At 46.0% G+C, this 17500-nt stretch overlaps 1 protein-coding gene across 1 annotated transcript in view; it reads left to right on the top strand.

The window, feature by feature from the left end:
- The window catches only part of adam12a (ADAM metallopeptidase domain 12a), a 201614-nt gene that overhangs the window by 116575 nt on the left and 67539 nt on the right, over positions 1 to 17500 (top strand). The window contains exons 7-11 of the mRNA XM_084322845.1: positions 646 to 711; positions 1546 to 1617; positions 2630 to 2799; positions 7742 to 7826; positions 10259 to 10407. Coding sequence (XP_084178971.1) covers positions 646 to 711; positions 1546 to 1617; positions 2630 to 2799; positions 7742 to 7826; positions 10259 to 10407 — 542 coding nt within the window. The remainder of the gene's footprint in view (positions 1 to 645; positions 712 to 1545; positions 1618 to 2629; positions 2800 to 7741; positions 7827 to 10258; positions 10408 to 17500) is intronic.

Raw genomic sequence — 17500 nt, 5'->3', positions numbered from 1 at the left:
ACTCATCTTGATCTCTCTTTCTCTCTCTGTCTCTCCCTCTCTTGCTTGCTCACCTTGATCTCCCTCGCTATCTCCCTCTCCCTCTCTGTATCTCTCCCTCTCCCTCTCTGTATCTCTCTCTCTGTCTCCCTCTCTGTATCTCTCCCTCTCCCTCTCTGTATCTCTTTCTCTGTCTCCCTCTCTCGCTTGCTCACCTTGATCTCCCTCGCTATCTCCCTCTCCCTCTCTGTATCTCTCCCTCTCCCTCTCTGTATCTCTCTCTCTGTCTCCCTCTCTGTATCTCTCCCTCTCCCTCTCTGTATCTCTCTCTCTCTCTCTCTCTGTCTCCCTCTCTCGCTTGCTCACCTTGATCTCCCTCGCTATCTCCCTCTCACTCTCTCTATCTCCCTCTCTCTCTCCCTCTCCCTCTCTCTATCGCCCTCTCTCTCTCTCTTTCTCTCTCTCTGTCTCTTTCTCTCTCTCTGTCTCCTCCTCTCTCGCTTGCTCACCTTGATCTCACTATCTCTCTCTCTCTCTCCCTCTTCCTCTCTCTCTCTCTCTCTCTCTCTCTCTCTCTCTCTCTCTCTCTCTCTCTCTCTCTCTCTCTCTCTCTCTCTCTCTCTCTCTCTCTCTCTCTCTCTCTCTCTCTCTATCTCACCCCCACAGCACAGGAGACATGCCCAGTCTACCACCAAGTATGTGGAGCTGATCATAGTGGCCGACAACAGAGAGGTAAGCAGGAGGCCACGAGGTCATCTCCTCCCCATCTCCCGCAGGAACAGAGGGGCCAGGGGTCACACGCACTCTGCACCCCCATCCCCCGGAGACACGCGGACGAGCTGGCCCCTCTCGGCCGCCTTGTTATCGCCTGCGATGTGCCTATTCACTCATCCGTTTGGCCCTCGGGAGTGAGAAGCTGGCGCAGGCTGCATCCCTCTGGATACAGCGTTTGACCATTTGACTTGCAGATGAGACCTCTCTCGCCGTCAGCTCTTCTTACAGGCATTCTGCATAATCTCCCATCTCTAGCCATAAGGCATTAAGAGAGGGGCTTGAAGAAGGAGTAAAACATGTTCCTGTCTGAGCCCAGATATATATACGTAGGTCAATGTCACACACTCAAGCCCTTCTCTTGGTTTGCACAGAGAGAGAGGGGGGGTAAAATGCCTTGATATAAGACAGGGTGGTTGAGGTTATCTTTTCCAGCGTGAGCTCCTCCTTTGAGAAGCTCTTTGATGATAGCGTGCCACAGGAGAAGCAGGAAGGGAGTTTTACAATGACAGTGATTTGTAGCTCCTAGGACATCCTTCTACTCTTTGAAGGCATTTCAAAAAATTCAAAAAGTTGATATGATGCTAATTTTCTCCGATCGCCACCCCGACGATACCTCTCTCTCTCTCTCTCTCTGTCTCTCTCTCTCTCCCTCTCTTTCTCTCTCTCTCTCTCTCTCTCTCTCTCTCTCTCTCTCTCTCTCTCTCTCTCTCTCTCTCTCTCTCTCTCTCTCTCTCTCTCTCTCTCTCTCTCTCTCTCTCTCTCTCTCTCTTCTCACTCCATTTGTGTTTTCAGTTCCAGAAACAAGGCAAGGACATGGAGAAGGTCAAACAGCGCCTCGCTGAGATCGCCAATTACGTGGACAAGGTAACAATCAAATCAATACTGGGGAGAGCACGGTATTGGAATGCAATTTGTCAGAGGTCACCGTCCAGCCTGTCGAGAGTTAACTGACCTGTGAGCCCAAGCTGATTGGATATTTTAGCTGATCATTTTACGTGAATTTACATGTTATGCGCCTTTTAGCGATAGGCCACTCCCATTACCACACCCCCCTTGTAGACAATTGGCATGAACACACACACACACACACACACACACACACACACACACACACACACACACACACACACACACTAGGGTGACCAGGTGTCCCCCTTTTGGTTGTACTGTCCCACCATTTGACCGAACGTCCCACATATTGAGAGGATGTCCCTCTTTTTGAAGCAAAAAAAAAACATTGGTCTCGGTGAAGACCATGTTATTCTAATACAAAAATTTACATTATCTATCTGTCCCACTTTGTCCCACCAAAATCTTACTGTTGTCCTGCTTTTGGACTTTTTGCATCTGGTCACCCTAACACACACACACACACACACACACACACACACACACACACACACACACACACACACACACACACACACACACACACACACACACACCTGACCAAATTCCAGCCTCCTAGGGTGAAAACTGTGGTCTAGAGCAGCTATTCCCAAACTGGGGTACGCGCAATGACATTGGGGGTACGCCAAAGAAATCGGATACAAATCTGATTTAAGGCCGTTTCACACGGGGAGCGATAATCCGCGTGCGTTCTCGCTCTGATCAGCGCGGAAAGCTGACCACAATACAGCTTTTTTATATATATATATATATATATAGCAGGCTTACAGTATAGCAGGCTTACAAACATGGCAAACATTTTTTTTGAGCGTGCTGTCCCTGGTGCTAGAGGGGGTACTCAGCGGGAGGTTGAATGTCTGAGGGGGTACGGGACTGTAAAAAGTTTGGGAACCACTGGTCTAGAGAGGGTGGACAATTTTGTGGACCAACCGATAGACCTACAGTATATCTTTGTCTCCTGGCTCAGTTCTACAGGGCGCTGAACATCCGTGTGGCCCTGGTGGGTCTGGAGGTGTGGAGTGATGCAGACAAGTGTCCCATCACCCAGGACCCCTTCACCACGCTGCACGAGTTCCTGGACTGGAGGAAGGTCAAGCTGCTGCCCCAGAAGCCTCACGACAACGCACAGCTCGTCAGGTAAACAATGCAGTGATTTCACTATGATGTCACAATCTAAACTGAACATGGTTCGCTGTAGCGTGAGAGGGGAATATGCACTGCTTGTTCCCATTGAAAACGACGAGAGCTCGTATTGAAATTAGCTTATTATCCAAATTATGATTATATACTATATAATTTTATATAGCGCCTTACATTAGGAATCTCAAAGCGCTTTACATACATGGCATTATAGCATACAGACAAACACAGTACAGGGACAAACACAGTACATGAACTTTCACAATGACGACAGAGTGGGGATAATACAGAGAGAGGGAGACAACTTAGAGACAAGACAGAGAACATTTTTAAATAAATAATAATACTAAAGTATAGGTCTGTACAGCTGTGAAAATGTAAGTGATGCAGATGTGAAAATGTACTTCTCCATTATCGATTGGTTTGTTTTGCTGTCGATTTCTCTTCAGATACCTCAGATTTGTAATCCCTCCCCTCGGTTGATTTGATTGGTCCGTCGACAAGAAGGTGACATTCACTTTGGCGTGCTCCGTGGCTAAAGTTGAAACTCTTTCAACTGAGAGCGCCCAAAAAAGCGTGGGAGACACGCGCCTATCACAACAAAACCATTGAAAACAATAGAAAAAAGTTGCAGGCGGGTTGAAAAAGGTATCCAATGTGATCATAGCCTAAGCCTCGTCTTTTCATTTAACAAACAGTCAGTTGCTATTAGCTAACAGTGAAATCCCCATACATTTTGGCCAGCTAATACCCCTCCAGGAGATGTTCTGTTTGACATAGCAACCTTTGTAGTGAAATAGCTCTGCAACAACTGTCACCCGCAGTGCCGTTTTGGGGGTTCAGTGCCTTGATCAAGGGCCCTTTTGGCAGAGATGACCGGCACGATACATGTGATGCCAGCTGTCCTCCAGTTGCCAGCTCACAGTTAGTTGGAAGCCACCCTCTTGCCATTGCCAGGGATCGAACTAGCGACCTTTACAATTTGATTTAGATTCAATTTATTTGTCATCGCACAGGAGAGTGCAGAGTACAATGAAGTACAATGAGTGCAAAGGTGCCCTTTTAAAAAAAAAGATTTTACTTGGTTTTCATTTTGATTTAGATGCACTTCATCACTTAATAATTGTGTTAAAAGAAAGTACAAAGAAAGATTACTCCGACTTGCACCGCAAAATATCACATAGTGGTCACATTGGGAATTTTTAATTATACAAACATGATACCCCCCCTCCTTAATCATCACAACATACACAATTAGGCTTGGTTGTCATATCTACTTCACCTGTTAAACCTATTGATACCTGTTTCACTGTATAGCGTAATTATACTGTACATACATCAGTTTAACATATATTACCAGTAGCAAGTTATACACATTTAATCACTTGTACATTGTATATTGGTTATGCACTTTACTGTTACATTTGCACTCTGGTTAGATGCCAACCTCTTTTGGTTGTACTGTACTTGTGCTACATTTGAATCAAATCTAATGAGAGTCCATGCACTGGACTCGGATATTTGGAACAGGACATATCTCGACAGAACAGAGCGGTTCTGAGACAGGGAAGTACAAAACAAATAGGTATTTTTAACCATGCATAGATTGAGACACAGCGCCCACCTCTCTCAGCAACATCAAATCATTTTTTGGAATATCTTGTTTTTCCTTTTCAGAGTTATACAGTCATACATGACACAAAACATCAAAGACATATGAAACCCGATCCCCTCCCCTCCCTACATGAACTCAACATGAAAAGAAACAACAAAAAACAGAAAAAAAAGAAAAAGTCAGTGCATAGAGTGAGAAACACAGAGACATTGTGCTTTAACACTTTGGCGACCAAAGTCCCGCAGCGATTTATAGTCCAGAGGACCGAGCGTTGTTAACAAACCGATGTACTTTCTAACAGCTATATATATACTTTATAGTATTGCTATCTGTCCATTCTCATTGTCACTTGAGTGCATAAACCGTGCCTTCATAATGGCTTAAAGAAAATAAAAATCCATCAGTTGGTTGTCATTTTATAGCGCCGTGAATATAAGTTTTATCGCAGTTTTTGCCTCGTCTTTTTTCTGGGGAGCTAGATAATAGGCTAAAGGCTAGTCACGTTATATCAAACGCCATTTCTGCTGTATATATACAAATGAAATAAAACAAACTGCGTAGCATCCGGACTATTACAGAGCATCTATGGATGAAATGGGGGCGGCGGGGGACGCCGATTACTATTATTGATTAGCAATACAGTGTGCGTTCAAGTAGCCATTTTCACTGATCGATCACGTTGCGTTTTAAAACAATGTCCAATCCAGCTGTAATTTGGGGGAATAGTATCCTACCGTCAGCCCATGTGATCACCGGCAGCATTTCGTCATTAGTCATCGGAATCTGGTAGATCGATATGTCCATTGGCTGATCATAAATCCCATTATTCCAGGCTGAAATCTGCGTTCGGTAACGTGATCAAAGATGGAGTATGTTCGGCTGGGATCGAGGCTCATATGAAACGCCCACAGACAGTAAAAAAAAAATTCAATCGCCCTCAATGATCCTGCAGTGGAGCGATGGCGCCCCTAAGCGGATCTGGCCGGTATTGCATGTTTCGAAAATCAAATATGCGGGTAGGTCCTGCAAGTCGATCGGGGACGTTAATAGCGTTATTAATATGGAATAAAACAATAACAACTTGACACGAGTTAACTCGTGGCTCTGGTCCACAACGCATGGCACCGTAACACGTATAAACTCGTGGCTGGTCCTTGGCTACTGGTTCACCAGAAACACAGAGACATTGTGCTTTAAAGAGGCCTATTTGTTAACCAGAAACACAGAGAGACATTCTGCTTTAACACTATGGCGACCGGAGCCCCGCGGCGATTTAGGCCTCAGAGGACAGAGGATTGTAAACAAACCGATGTACTTTCTAAGAGCTTTATATATCATTTATAGTATTGCTATCTGTCCATTCTCATTGTCACTTGAGTGCATAAACCGTGCCTTCATAATGGCTTAAAGAAAATAAAAATCCATCGGTTGGTTGTCATTTTATAGCGTCGTGAATATAAGGTATATCGCACTTTTCGTCTAGGCTTTTCTGCAGGAGGCTGCAAAAAAGGTTAAACGTTGGCGCCGTTATATCAAACGCCATTTCTGCTGTATATATACGAATGAAATAAAACAAACTGCGTAGCATCCGGACTATTACAGAGCATCTATGGATGAAATGGGGGCGGCAGGGAACGCCGATCAGTATTATTGATTAGCAATAGAGTGTGCGTTCCGGTAGCCAATGTCAGTAGTCTATCACGTTAGGTTATAAAACAATGTCCAATCCAGCTGTAATTTGGGGTAATATTATCCTACCGTCAGGCCATGTGATCGCCGGTAGCATTTCCTCACCAGTCATCGGATTCTGGTAGATCGATATGCACATTGGCTAATCATAAATCCCATTATTCCACGCTGAAAAAAACGTTCGGCAAGCTGATCAAAGATGGAGGGTTTTCGTTTGGAATCAAGGCTCTATGATCCGCCCACAGGACTGTAAAAGCATTTTTTTTTTTAAATCCCCTCAATGATACTGCAGTGGAGCGATGTCGCCCCTAAGTGGATCTGGCCGGTACTGCATGTTTCGAAAATCAAATATGTGGAAAGATCCTGCTAGTGGATCGGGGACCTAATAAGCGTTATAAATATGGAATAAAACAATAACAACTCGTCACGAGTATACTCGTGGCTCTGGACCACAACGCATGGAATCGAAACACGTATATACTCGTGAACGGACGCCATAGTGTTAAAGAGGCCTATTTGTTAACCAGAAACACAGAGAGACATTCTGCTTTAAAGAGGCCTATTTGTTAACCAGAAACACAGAGACATTCTGCTTTAAAGAGGCCTATTTGTTAACCAGAAACACAGAGAGACATTCTGCTTTAAAGAGGCCTATTTGTTAACCAGAAACACAGAGACATTCTGTTTTAAAGAGGCCTATTTGTTAACCAGAAAACAGTCAGATCCCTATGGGGTATCAAATGATGTAATGATATACTCTAGGTAAGAATGCCAAATTTTCACAAAGCTGTTGTAATATTTTCTGAGAAATATGTAATTTTCTCAAGAGGAATACAACTATTCATTCCTGACGACCATCTATCAACAAGGAGGGTGGAATCAGATTTCCATGTCACTGTTATGCATTTCTGCAAAGCAATTTCTGTAAATTTTATTTTGAATCTACTTAAAGACTTTTTAACATTTGTGAAGTTCCCCCGATAAGCAAAGCTCAGGCTCTAATGGGAAGGTAAACTCCTGTGATCTTGGTCATGGTCTCACAGAAGTCACACCGAAAGGGACTCAGCCAGGTACAGTGCAGGAAGGAGCCAACCTCTATGAATGGATGAATGAATTCATTTTTATTTCTTTATGATAAAAAAAATAAGAGAATAAAAAAAAAAGTCAAACAACGAAAAATATACATATCATTGTTCGAAAGGAGTAGGAAGAAGCCTAAGCTTATCATGCCCTACCCCTATCCGCCACTTCCAAGTTGGAACATTAATTCATACTTAAATTATATAATGGAGAATATCCACATTACCAATAATTCTTCATCAAAACATTGAAGACAACATCAAATAAATAAATAATATCAGTATCCATAATGTAGTACAAAAGAAAAATATCACATCTCAAGCACATTTCTGACAGATGCATGGGTGTTCTGTGTGGTAGCAGCGTTGAATCCTTAAGCATCCGTTTCTCGCCGCCTCATGCTTTTGCCGCACACTGGGGGAACGTCTTACAATTCTACATCCTTCGCCAGTCAACCTCAATGGCGGCTGAAGTGTGAACATGTGCGCTGAATGTTTCACTTCATGTTTCACTTCTAATAACCTTCCCGGCGACGACCTCTGTTGTCTCCCTCAGCGGGGTATACTTCCAGGGCACCACTATCGGCATGGCGCCCATCATGAGCATGTGCACGGCGGAGCAGTCGGGGGGCATCGTCATGGTGAGTAATCCCAGGTGCTACTTAATGTGCATGCATGCGCGGAGACACAAACACACACACCCTTAACAAAGCAAAGGGAAACACACACACACACACACACACAAATATACGTGTGTGGGAACACACACACACACACCTGTATGCCATATGGGGGGGCGGGAGGGTAGGAGGAAAATAAATATCATCCTGGGTATCGAGGATTAGTGAGAGGAGAGAGGACACACTTAATGGAGAATCTTGTAAATGTGGCTTTAATTGACCTACTTTATCCTTCCCTTCCCTCTCCTCTCATCTCCTGTCCTCTCCTCTGCACTCCTCTCCTCTCCTCTCCTCTGCACTCCTCTCCTCTCCTCGCCTCTGCACTCCTCTCCTCTCCTCTCCTCTCCTCTCCTCTCCTCTCCTCTCCTCTCCTCTCCTCTCCTCTCCTCTCCTCTCCTCTCCTCTCCTCTCCTCTCCTCTCCTCTCCTCTCCTCTCCTCTCCTCGCCTCTGTACTCCTCTACTCTAGTCTCCTCTCCTCTCCTCTCCTCTCCTCTCCTCTCCTCTCCTCTCCTCTCCTCTCCTCTCCTCTCCTCTCCTCTCCTCTCCTCTCCTCTCCTTCCCCTGTTCTCCACATCCATGTTGGGTGCTTGGGGTGACCCAATGGTTTTGGAGTAGTGTTTACTGTTGATGTGAGGTATGCACATGATTGATTAATGCAGCTTTTGCAGTGAAGGCTGTGTCAACTCAATAGGTTGGGTCAGTATCGCGCATGCCGCGCCTTTTGCTGAGAAATCAGCACACGTATCAATACACAGGGTGCACAGAGACCTTCGTATTTTAAGGAGGTGCATCGAACGGAGCGGATACGAGGGCGTAGTATATATCGCGAGTGGTAAATGATCACCTATTAGAGGAATGGAACCCTATACAACCTCATCGAATCATCCCTCTCTCTCTCACCATCTCTCTGTCTCTCCCCTCCCCCTTCTCTCCATATCTCTCTCTCTCCCCCCCTCTCTCTCTCTGAGTGGCTATATTGCGCTCGGGGCCCCGGTTGGCTGGTGGTCAGGTTTACGGCCTCTTCCCCAGATGGTTCTTAGCTCTCGTCCCACCAGATGTTAATGTCGGGACGTGGTCAATGTGACAGAGACCCACGTCCTCACAGACAGCGGGTCATCAGGCGTGAAGGGTTTCGCCTGCAACCTCCAGGACCCTGTGCTCAGGCAGTCACGTCCCTGTTTGTCTCCAATGATCCCTTCATTATCGGAGCTCTTTCCCCTCCGCTGTCATCTCAGTGTTGTTTTTCATCGCCGTGGCATCTATGTTTCTGTGTACCGGGTTAAATAATACAGACATCTTGGATCCTGGCGTCCCTGTTCAGTGGTTCAGCCCTATGAGCTCAACAATTTGCAGAGGAGGTGTCTCGAGTCTTCCAGAATATGAAATTAGTCTCCTTTTTTTTGCCTTTTGCATAAATCCCGGCTACACAGCTGGATCTCAGCGAGCACTGACAGCTGGTGACGGCTGTGTTCAAAAGCCCCCGACGGACCCGTTCATCAGCCCGGCCACAGTGCTGCTGAATAATGTACAGGGACTGAAGACTCCGCTGTGATGCGGAGCACGACAGCACTGTGCCCGCGAAGGGCTGCTAACTCCTGCCACTAAGTTACATAACTGATCTGGCCTTACGAGCGTGGTCTTTTACACACCTTGCGGGAAATCTCAGCATCTGGACTAGCAGCAGCAGTGTGTGTGTGTGTGTGTGTGTGTGTGTGTGTGTGTGTGTGTGTGTGTGTGTGTGTGTGTGTGTGTGTGTGTGTGTGTGTGTGTGTGTGTGTGTGTGTGTGTGTGTGTGTGTGTGTGTGTGTGTGTGTGTGTGTGTGTGTGTGTGTGTGTGTGTGTGTGTGTGTGTGTGTGTGTGTGTGTGTGTGTGTGTGTGTGTGTGTGTGTGTGTGTAAGTGCATGCTGTGGGAGGAGGTGGATCTCTGTGTGAATCAGGATAGAATGTGTCAGCAGAGCCAACTGAGGCTGACAGCCCACTGTCTGCTGGCTCTCATCTCTGATGAGCCCAGAAGGTACAACGAGATTGTTTTTTTCTTCCTTCTTTTTTTTTTTATTTTAATTTTTTTTATTGTTTGGCACTATGCAATTACATACCGACTCCGGCTTGTTCCCCAATGGGTCTGCAGAGAATCAGAAATATGGCTGCTTTTAAAAAGTGTTCCTTGTGCAATATGTGACCATAAATAGCTTGATTAGTAATTGTCTGATGCAACAGGCGCGTAGCACATTTAATTATGCAAGACTATTTTCAGAATTATGTCCATAAAATTGGCGTAGGCAATTAAGTAGAAGGAAAAATGCTCATTGCTCATTCAGAATAACTGGAGCAGGGCATTGGCAGTAAACTGATAAATGATTGTTCGGCATACTCTGCTTCCATATGTTGCAGGATCATTCGGACAACCCCCTGGGAGCTGCAGTCACCCTGGCCCATGAGCTTGGACACAACTTTGGAATGAACCATGACACACCAGAGAGGGGGTGCGGTTGTAGAGTGACGGTTGATCGCGGAGGCTGCATTATGACCCCGTCCACAGGGTGAGTTGGAACATTCCACCAGTACTAAATATTCTATTACTGTTCTATTACAGATCCATGGAAATGGCTATTGATGTATTTCTACATGCAGCAGACCTTGGTCTGATTTGACCGATTTGATTGACGTTTGATTGACATAGCAGCGCAGAGCGGGGTGGGTTCAACATTGAATGGGACATTGGCATTTTCTTTGTGTGTTCGCCCTCCAGTATAAACTCATGGATTAGGTACTTTTTCCAGGAAGAGAAAACAATGGATGCATGAATGTATTCCGTAGATGATAATGAAAAGGAAATGATTTTTGTGAATCTTTATACATTTCTTTAGCCACCATCACTGTGAGCAGAACAGTTATGCATCGTACCTTGCTTTGCTCCACTAAAGATGGTGTTTAGTGTATATTTACCCTTCCGTTTCTTTCAGCAGAGGAATTCGTTTTTCACAGCACCTCTTCTCTTTAATGTTTGATGCCGACGTTGTTTCAAAGCAGCCGTTTTCCTCCCGCACTTATGGCCCCTGCCTGTCTTGTCTCGACCCCATTGACCATGTCCATTACTACCAGTACCTGGGTGAATCGCACGCCAGCCCTAGACTCTTGACGGCTGCCCTTGCTGTGCCACCCTTCCCCGTGACGAGATCCTGGCTCCTCATTTGTATTTCATCCGCTGTGGGATCTGGGGAGACCTCAGGGGACACCACGACACCTCTTCCGATGAAGACCCTCCAGGTTCAGGAACGATACCAGGCTTCTCTGGACTCCGCCAGCCCCTTCTCCACCTCGGGTGCCCCTGCGATGAGACAGCTGCGTGAGGATTTCCCCCGGCTCAGCCAGGAGGCTGCGGGGGTGAAGGGCATTCCACTTCCCAAGCCTCTGCCCCTCCCTAAACCAGATGGCATGGTAGGCACGTTTTTTTAGCTGTTTGTTATTTTTTGCCTTTAGCTGTTCCCATAACACTGGTCCTTCTTCTCGCTCACACCTGCTCTAGCAGTGCTGGCTCCACTGCCTTCGAGACGACATGTCAATCATCCAACATGGTTCTCATTCAGCTACTTTTTCCCACAGCCAGTGGTCTCCTTTTATGTCCGCACTCGTGTTCCAGGTCGAGAAAGCTACCAGAATCTCCCCACCTGGTGATGTCACCTATTCACTCAAACGTGGTTCGCACAGATACTTCCATGGAAACAGTGTCTCACGCCTATGCGGACAAAGCTATAATTTCCCCCAGTAGGCTTGTAAACCCGGGGCTCCCCGTCAGCTAGCCCTCCCCTTTCACCAGGGTCTCCCATGGATGAGGCCGGTACAGAACCGGTTCACGGCGGTAGGAACCCAATCGTCGTACAAAACGATCATCGCCAGCTCACCTCGCCTTGAGGCTCACCCACTAACCAAATATTACACGGTATGGCGAGAAAAGTGTCACCTGTTAGAATGGCCAGAAAGGACACTGAAGCTGGGACACCGAGTCTGTCTCGGCTGAGAATAGACGGGGCTTATATTTGCTTGTATATAATGACCGAATCACAGGACATATCTAAATATTGTCCTTCCAGGTTAAAGAGCTATTGCAAAGAACTCTGGGTATATTACAGTATAGCATTATGGGTATATTTGAGAAGCTACGTACCAGGGGGAAGTTCCTGAGAGTTCACGAGATGGCTAGGGTTTCTTGAAAGGAGGAGCTGGAGGAAGTCTTGTCATGCTGTTTTGCCCACTTCCTGCATTGAGCGCCTGAACGCCTCATCTTCTTGAGCGAGGTAGAAGCTGTTGTCTCTCCTGCTGGAGCCATCTGCTGTTCAACCTGGGAGTTAATTTGGAACTCTCCTGACACACGAGATCAGCATCCTCCCTCTCCTGCCAGGATTCAGACGCTGCCATCGAAACAAGTCATAACCATCGTCCCATCACAGGATGCCAGGAACACAGGGGATAGTAGGCTCTTTCTGGATCCCACGTCACTCAATCAGCTAATCGCTGAGTGAAAACGTTCAGAATGCCTACTGTATTGACCCTGTTACTTTCGGTCAATACTGGTTCTCAGCCAGACAGAAGAGACAGAAATGTCACACCAGGCAACCTCTGGAACCTCTATCCTGTTGGGTTTTATCAACTTGGAATAGAGCGCTCCTGTTCCCCAGCCAACAGATGACGTACCATCATATTGACCTCAACCTCCACGATGGCCTCTCTCTCATCTCTTCATCCTCGCAGGACGACCACCGCTCTGTCCGTGATGCGCCTGCTCTGCAGTGTGTGTGCCAGTGAGACCTCCTGTGGTACACCTGGGCCTGCTTCATGTGCACAAACTACCTACGGAAGTGTTTTTTCTCTCGTCTCAGAGTGGTCTCGGTGCGGCAGAAAGGGAGATTGTTAACCATTCCCCCCATCTGTCAAGAGTGTTCTGGACCATTGGAGAAACCCCTGTCAAGGGGGGGGGTTCTTATAAGCAGCATCTCAGCCCATGTGACCTCTTCCTTGTACACCTCTAAATCTCATACACCCCTCTAGTGCTGCTCACCTACTGAGGGTATAGTGCTGCTCACTGCTACTAACGTGAACCTATGGCTTCACCCGATCGCATTGAATAGTTTTCGGGACCCCCGATTCATTATGCTGTGGTGGGTTATGTCGTAGGCCAAATGGACATATGATCTACCAAATGGCAATCAAATAATTGGAATATTCTTTTTGGAATCCCACTGGCCACAGGTAAGGACAATTTAACGTCAATTTCAGCTTGATCATGCAAGGATTTCATAGCCATCCCCCTGATCAGCGTATGTTGTGGTAATAACGAATGCCGTTATTGGCAATCAATTAATCAGAAACGACCCCCCCCCCCCCCTTTCATGCATTCATGATGAAACATAATACCTATCCTATTCATATGCATTTGGTTTTTTAACTGTAGCGTGTGTAGGGACAAAACGCCAATGGATTTGGTATAATACACGTCACGGCTTATAAATAGCCTCACAGGAATTAGCCCAGATCATTCCGAAATAACACTCATATTCACCACGGTATAAAACGGGAACATATGGATGGAAAAAATATTTATTTTTTGCATCTTGAACAGAAGGTTCTTACTGTCAAATGACCATGATATTGTATCCATAGCTATAATATAAAATATAGATTTAGCTCTACAAACAACGTGACGCACAGTATGTAATGGAAAGCTGGCGTTCCAGCCACATTCCAGCCACATGGTAGTGAACATATTGTAGCGATCAGTCATGCAGTAATGTCAGGAAGAATGAGGAGAGGTTGTATTCGTATATGGTGGTTTAATTCCAGCTCAATATGGGTTTTACAGGTTAATACTTCCCACGTAATGCACAACACAGCTACCTGCTAATACGCTCGCTTCACGACAACCTAACGTCCGGTCCGTCCTCCCATATCTCCCGGGGGGAACAACATCCCCAGCTAAACAGAGCGACACATATAGCTTATTATACGGTCGGGTCTGGTGTGGGGTGCTAAGCGATTGTCATTGAGCGACAGACGATTGCGGTCGGCTTAAGGAGAAAAAAGTATGTTTTTTTTCCTCTACATTTACATTTACATTTAGTCATTTAGCTGACGCTTTTATCCAAAGCGACTTACAAGTTCTTTTTTTTTACCTACTTTTTTCTCCTCCTTTTTCTGTGATTTTTCTCTCATCCCAATTTTCCTCTCGTGCCAATTCACCCTCCCCTGTCCTGATCGTTGCTCGCATGTGCCCCCCCCCACTGGCCGGTCGTAGGGAGGATAGAAGCCCATCACATGTCCCCTCCGATACATGTGGAGGCAGCCAGTCACTTCTTTTTCACCTGCCAGCGCGGACTCTCATTGGCGAGGCACCCTGACCGACCTGTAGGAGTCGCTGTTTACAACGACCAGACTACCACCCATCGACTCCCCTCCCGCTGACTCTGCCAATTGAGTCAGTATGACGGCGGGCCCAAGCCGGAGGCAACGCTGACAGCCGGATTCGAGACCGGTGTCTCTTGCGTTGGTGACGAGCGCAATGTTTGCTGCGCCACCCAGTCGCCCGCGACTTACAAGTTCTGAAATTTCAATCTCTGAATTGTAATTGAGTAAAAGTACAAACCTAATAATAAAGTAAAGTACAAATCCCCCAAAACAGTACTTAAGTATTGTAACAAAGTACAATTACTCAAGAAATGTACACCCCTGGTGTCGGGTGATGCCGACAATGTGTAGGAATGATGGTCGGAGAGAGAAGCCACGACAGCCCACACAGAAGACGAATTTGGCCTTAACACCACAATGGGACCTCCCCTTGGTACTGCATAGGCTAATGAAGGAACCTTTTGAGCCATTAGACCAGGCTCACATTCCCCTAGCGTGTCAGCGAACTGTACACTCTCAGTCCTCCATGAATGCCTGGCCATTAATAGAGATGGTAGCAGCGTCATCCTCAGGCCTAACCCTGCCTTCGTCTCCAAGGACATCAGAAGCTATTTCTGCTCCAGAGACATTGTTCTTAAGGCTTTCTATCCCCATTCGGACAAGAGGGAGAAGAACATGCAGCTGCTATGCCCCATCCGCACATTCTCTCTATGTGAAGCTGGACGTGTCTGAGAATTCTCTCTCTCGCTCTGGCTTCTGTCTGTTTTTCCCAACGATTTGAGCTCTCGCTAGAATGAAATGTCCAGTTATTAATGCATTTTTATCCACTGAAAAGCCTGTCTTCTCCCTTTTGTGGTCTCTACTGTAACTCCCACACTGTGACAGCAGGCATTTTTTATATTCCCCTGTAAACTTGCTTCTCCCCTCTTAGGACAGTTATAATGTTCTTCTCTCTGGGATCAGCGATCAGGGATTACACGCAGTTTCCTCTTCTCTCCTTTTACAATTTGTAACCTGCATTGTAGGATACCCTGCTTTTCACCCCTACTGGTGTCTTAACCCAATGATATTGCCGTATAGGCGTATCTGGTTTCTCTCAGCCTCCTTCATAAGCTTTTCCGGTTAGCCATTCTCTTTCTCTCCTTGTCGTCAGATTAGATATAGATTTTTTGTTTTAACGCACGGGGGAACCCAGACCCCTTTTTAGGTCTCGTCAGTGTACAGACGTGTTCTTACTATCTCCTTCTTGGTATCTTTTTAGGGCAGGGAGGGGGGTACATTGATCAGGGCTCCGCATCACTTTGCCTTAATCCACAGCAAGATGTGAAACCTATAACACTAGTAAAAGCATCTTGCTTTTCCACCCTGCTAGCCCAGCTTTCTGAAAGGAACTACGGAAGGGTGAATATATGCTAAACGGCAGCTTATACACTGGCTGCAGGGCGGAGCCCTGGTTGGTGATTGCTGCATTGATTAAACTCAGCTGGCAGGCTCACGTGCACAGAGCAGTCCAGTAGGTGAAGCAAGATGCTTTGCCCGCATTATTTATATAACTAGTGTTATACTACATAACAATCAAATCAATGCAGCGTGGAGTATTAACTGAGTCTGTTAAAGATAATTGACTACTGACAGCTGTCTCTGTAGTGAAGTATCAAGGCATTGGATATCAAGGCCTGTGTGCTTCAACCTCAGGCCACACTTCATCATTCTGCTTCATTATGCTCCCCAATGAGGCCCATTTGGTTAGCTTTCACAATGTGGAATTCCCTAACCACCCGGAATGCATTATCCATTGTCAAACTATCATTAACCTTGCCTCAGTTGACCCTTTTGTTGGCGAATGTCACTCAAAAGACCCTGATTGCAATCATATGTAAACATAGTACACATGCAATTCATTGCTAATTGATTGTCTTTTGAGCGGTTTGCAAATGAAGCCATTGAACCACTGGAGCGTTTGTAACCGAGGCAACAGCTGTGCTAATGCCCTGTGGCCACAGGACTCACTCTGAATTGGAGGCCAATGCTTACTCTACATGTTCAGTGGGATCCACGACCAAGCCAACCAATATACGCTTGTTTCATCCAAGAGCTGTCCCTTCTTAGTTGATTAATAGTAGACAAATCATTTCTTAGGGTCTTAGTTGACTAAGATGTTTTCAGTTGATTAGTCGTTCCTAGTGATTTTGTCGATAGAATAGAATAGAATAGAAATACTTTTATTATCCCGTGGGAAATTTGACACTGCAAATCGCTCAACATTTAAACATTTAGACAGAACAGGTCACAAATTAGAATAATAAAACGAATCAAATCAAGTTGCCTAGGATAAGAGTAGAGTAAAATAGAATAAAAATGGAATAAAATATACAGTAAATAAATACAGTAAAAATATACTGAGGTCTACAGTAGGTGTAGTATTGCACAGTGCTGTTTTGAACTAAGTCTGGGAAGATGGTAACTGCCACTCTGTGCTCAGTGATGCAGTGAGGCACAGTGATGCATTGTATAGTCTGATGGCTGTTGGAATGAAGGACTTCCTGTGCCGTTCAGTGCTGCATTTGGGTAGTGTGAGCCTAGCACTGAACATGCTCCTCCTGTCAGCCAAGTCTGTGTATAGTGGGTGGGAGGGGTTTTCCCTCATGGCCTGGAGCTTAGCAAGGCTCCTCCTCTCCGCCACCCTCGCTAGAGAGTCCAGCTCCACCCCAACCACGCTACTGGCCTTCCTGACCAGGTTATCCAGCCTGGTTGTGTCCCCTGCTCTCAGTCCGCTGCCCCAGCAGGTCACAGCGTACAAGAAGGCGCCCGCCACCACCGACTCATAGAACATCCTCAACATCCTTGTACAGACATTGAAGGATCTCAGCCTTCTGAGGAAGTAGAGTCGGCTCTGGCCCTTCTTGTACAGTGCCTCTGCGTGTTTTGACCCGTTCAGTTTGTTGTCGATGTGCACACAGAGATATTTGTACACCTCAACCATGTCCACATCAACTCCCCTGATGGAAACGGGGGTCACAGGTGCACTCCTCCTCCTCCCCAGCTCCACAACCAGTGATGTATTTGTTAATGCCTGAAAATGATATGCACCTCCTATCAGTTATTGTTGGTTGGTTTGTCTGTCTTTGACTTAAATCCAAGAGATTATTTTATAAGACTGGCTTAATTTGTAGCACAATAACGTGGGAAAGCAAGTTTAACACTTTTTTGATTAAATAATACACAAATCAATTA

The sequence above is a fragment of the Notolepis coatsorum genome (genome assembly GCF_963971535.1).
Source record: "Notolepis coatsorum genome assembly, chromosome: 10".
Lineage (NCBI taxonomy): Eukaryota > Metazoa > Chordata > Actinopteri > Aulopiformes > Paralepididae > Notolepis > Notolepis coatsorum.
The sequence above is the reverse complement of the archived record's forward strand: the minus strand, read 5'-3'. Positions and strand labels throughout refer to the sequence as shown.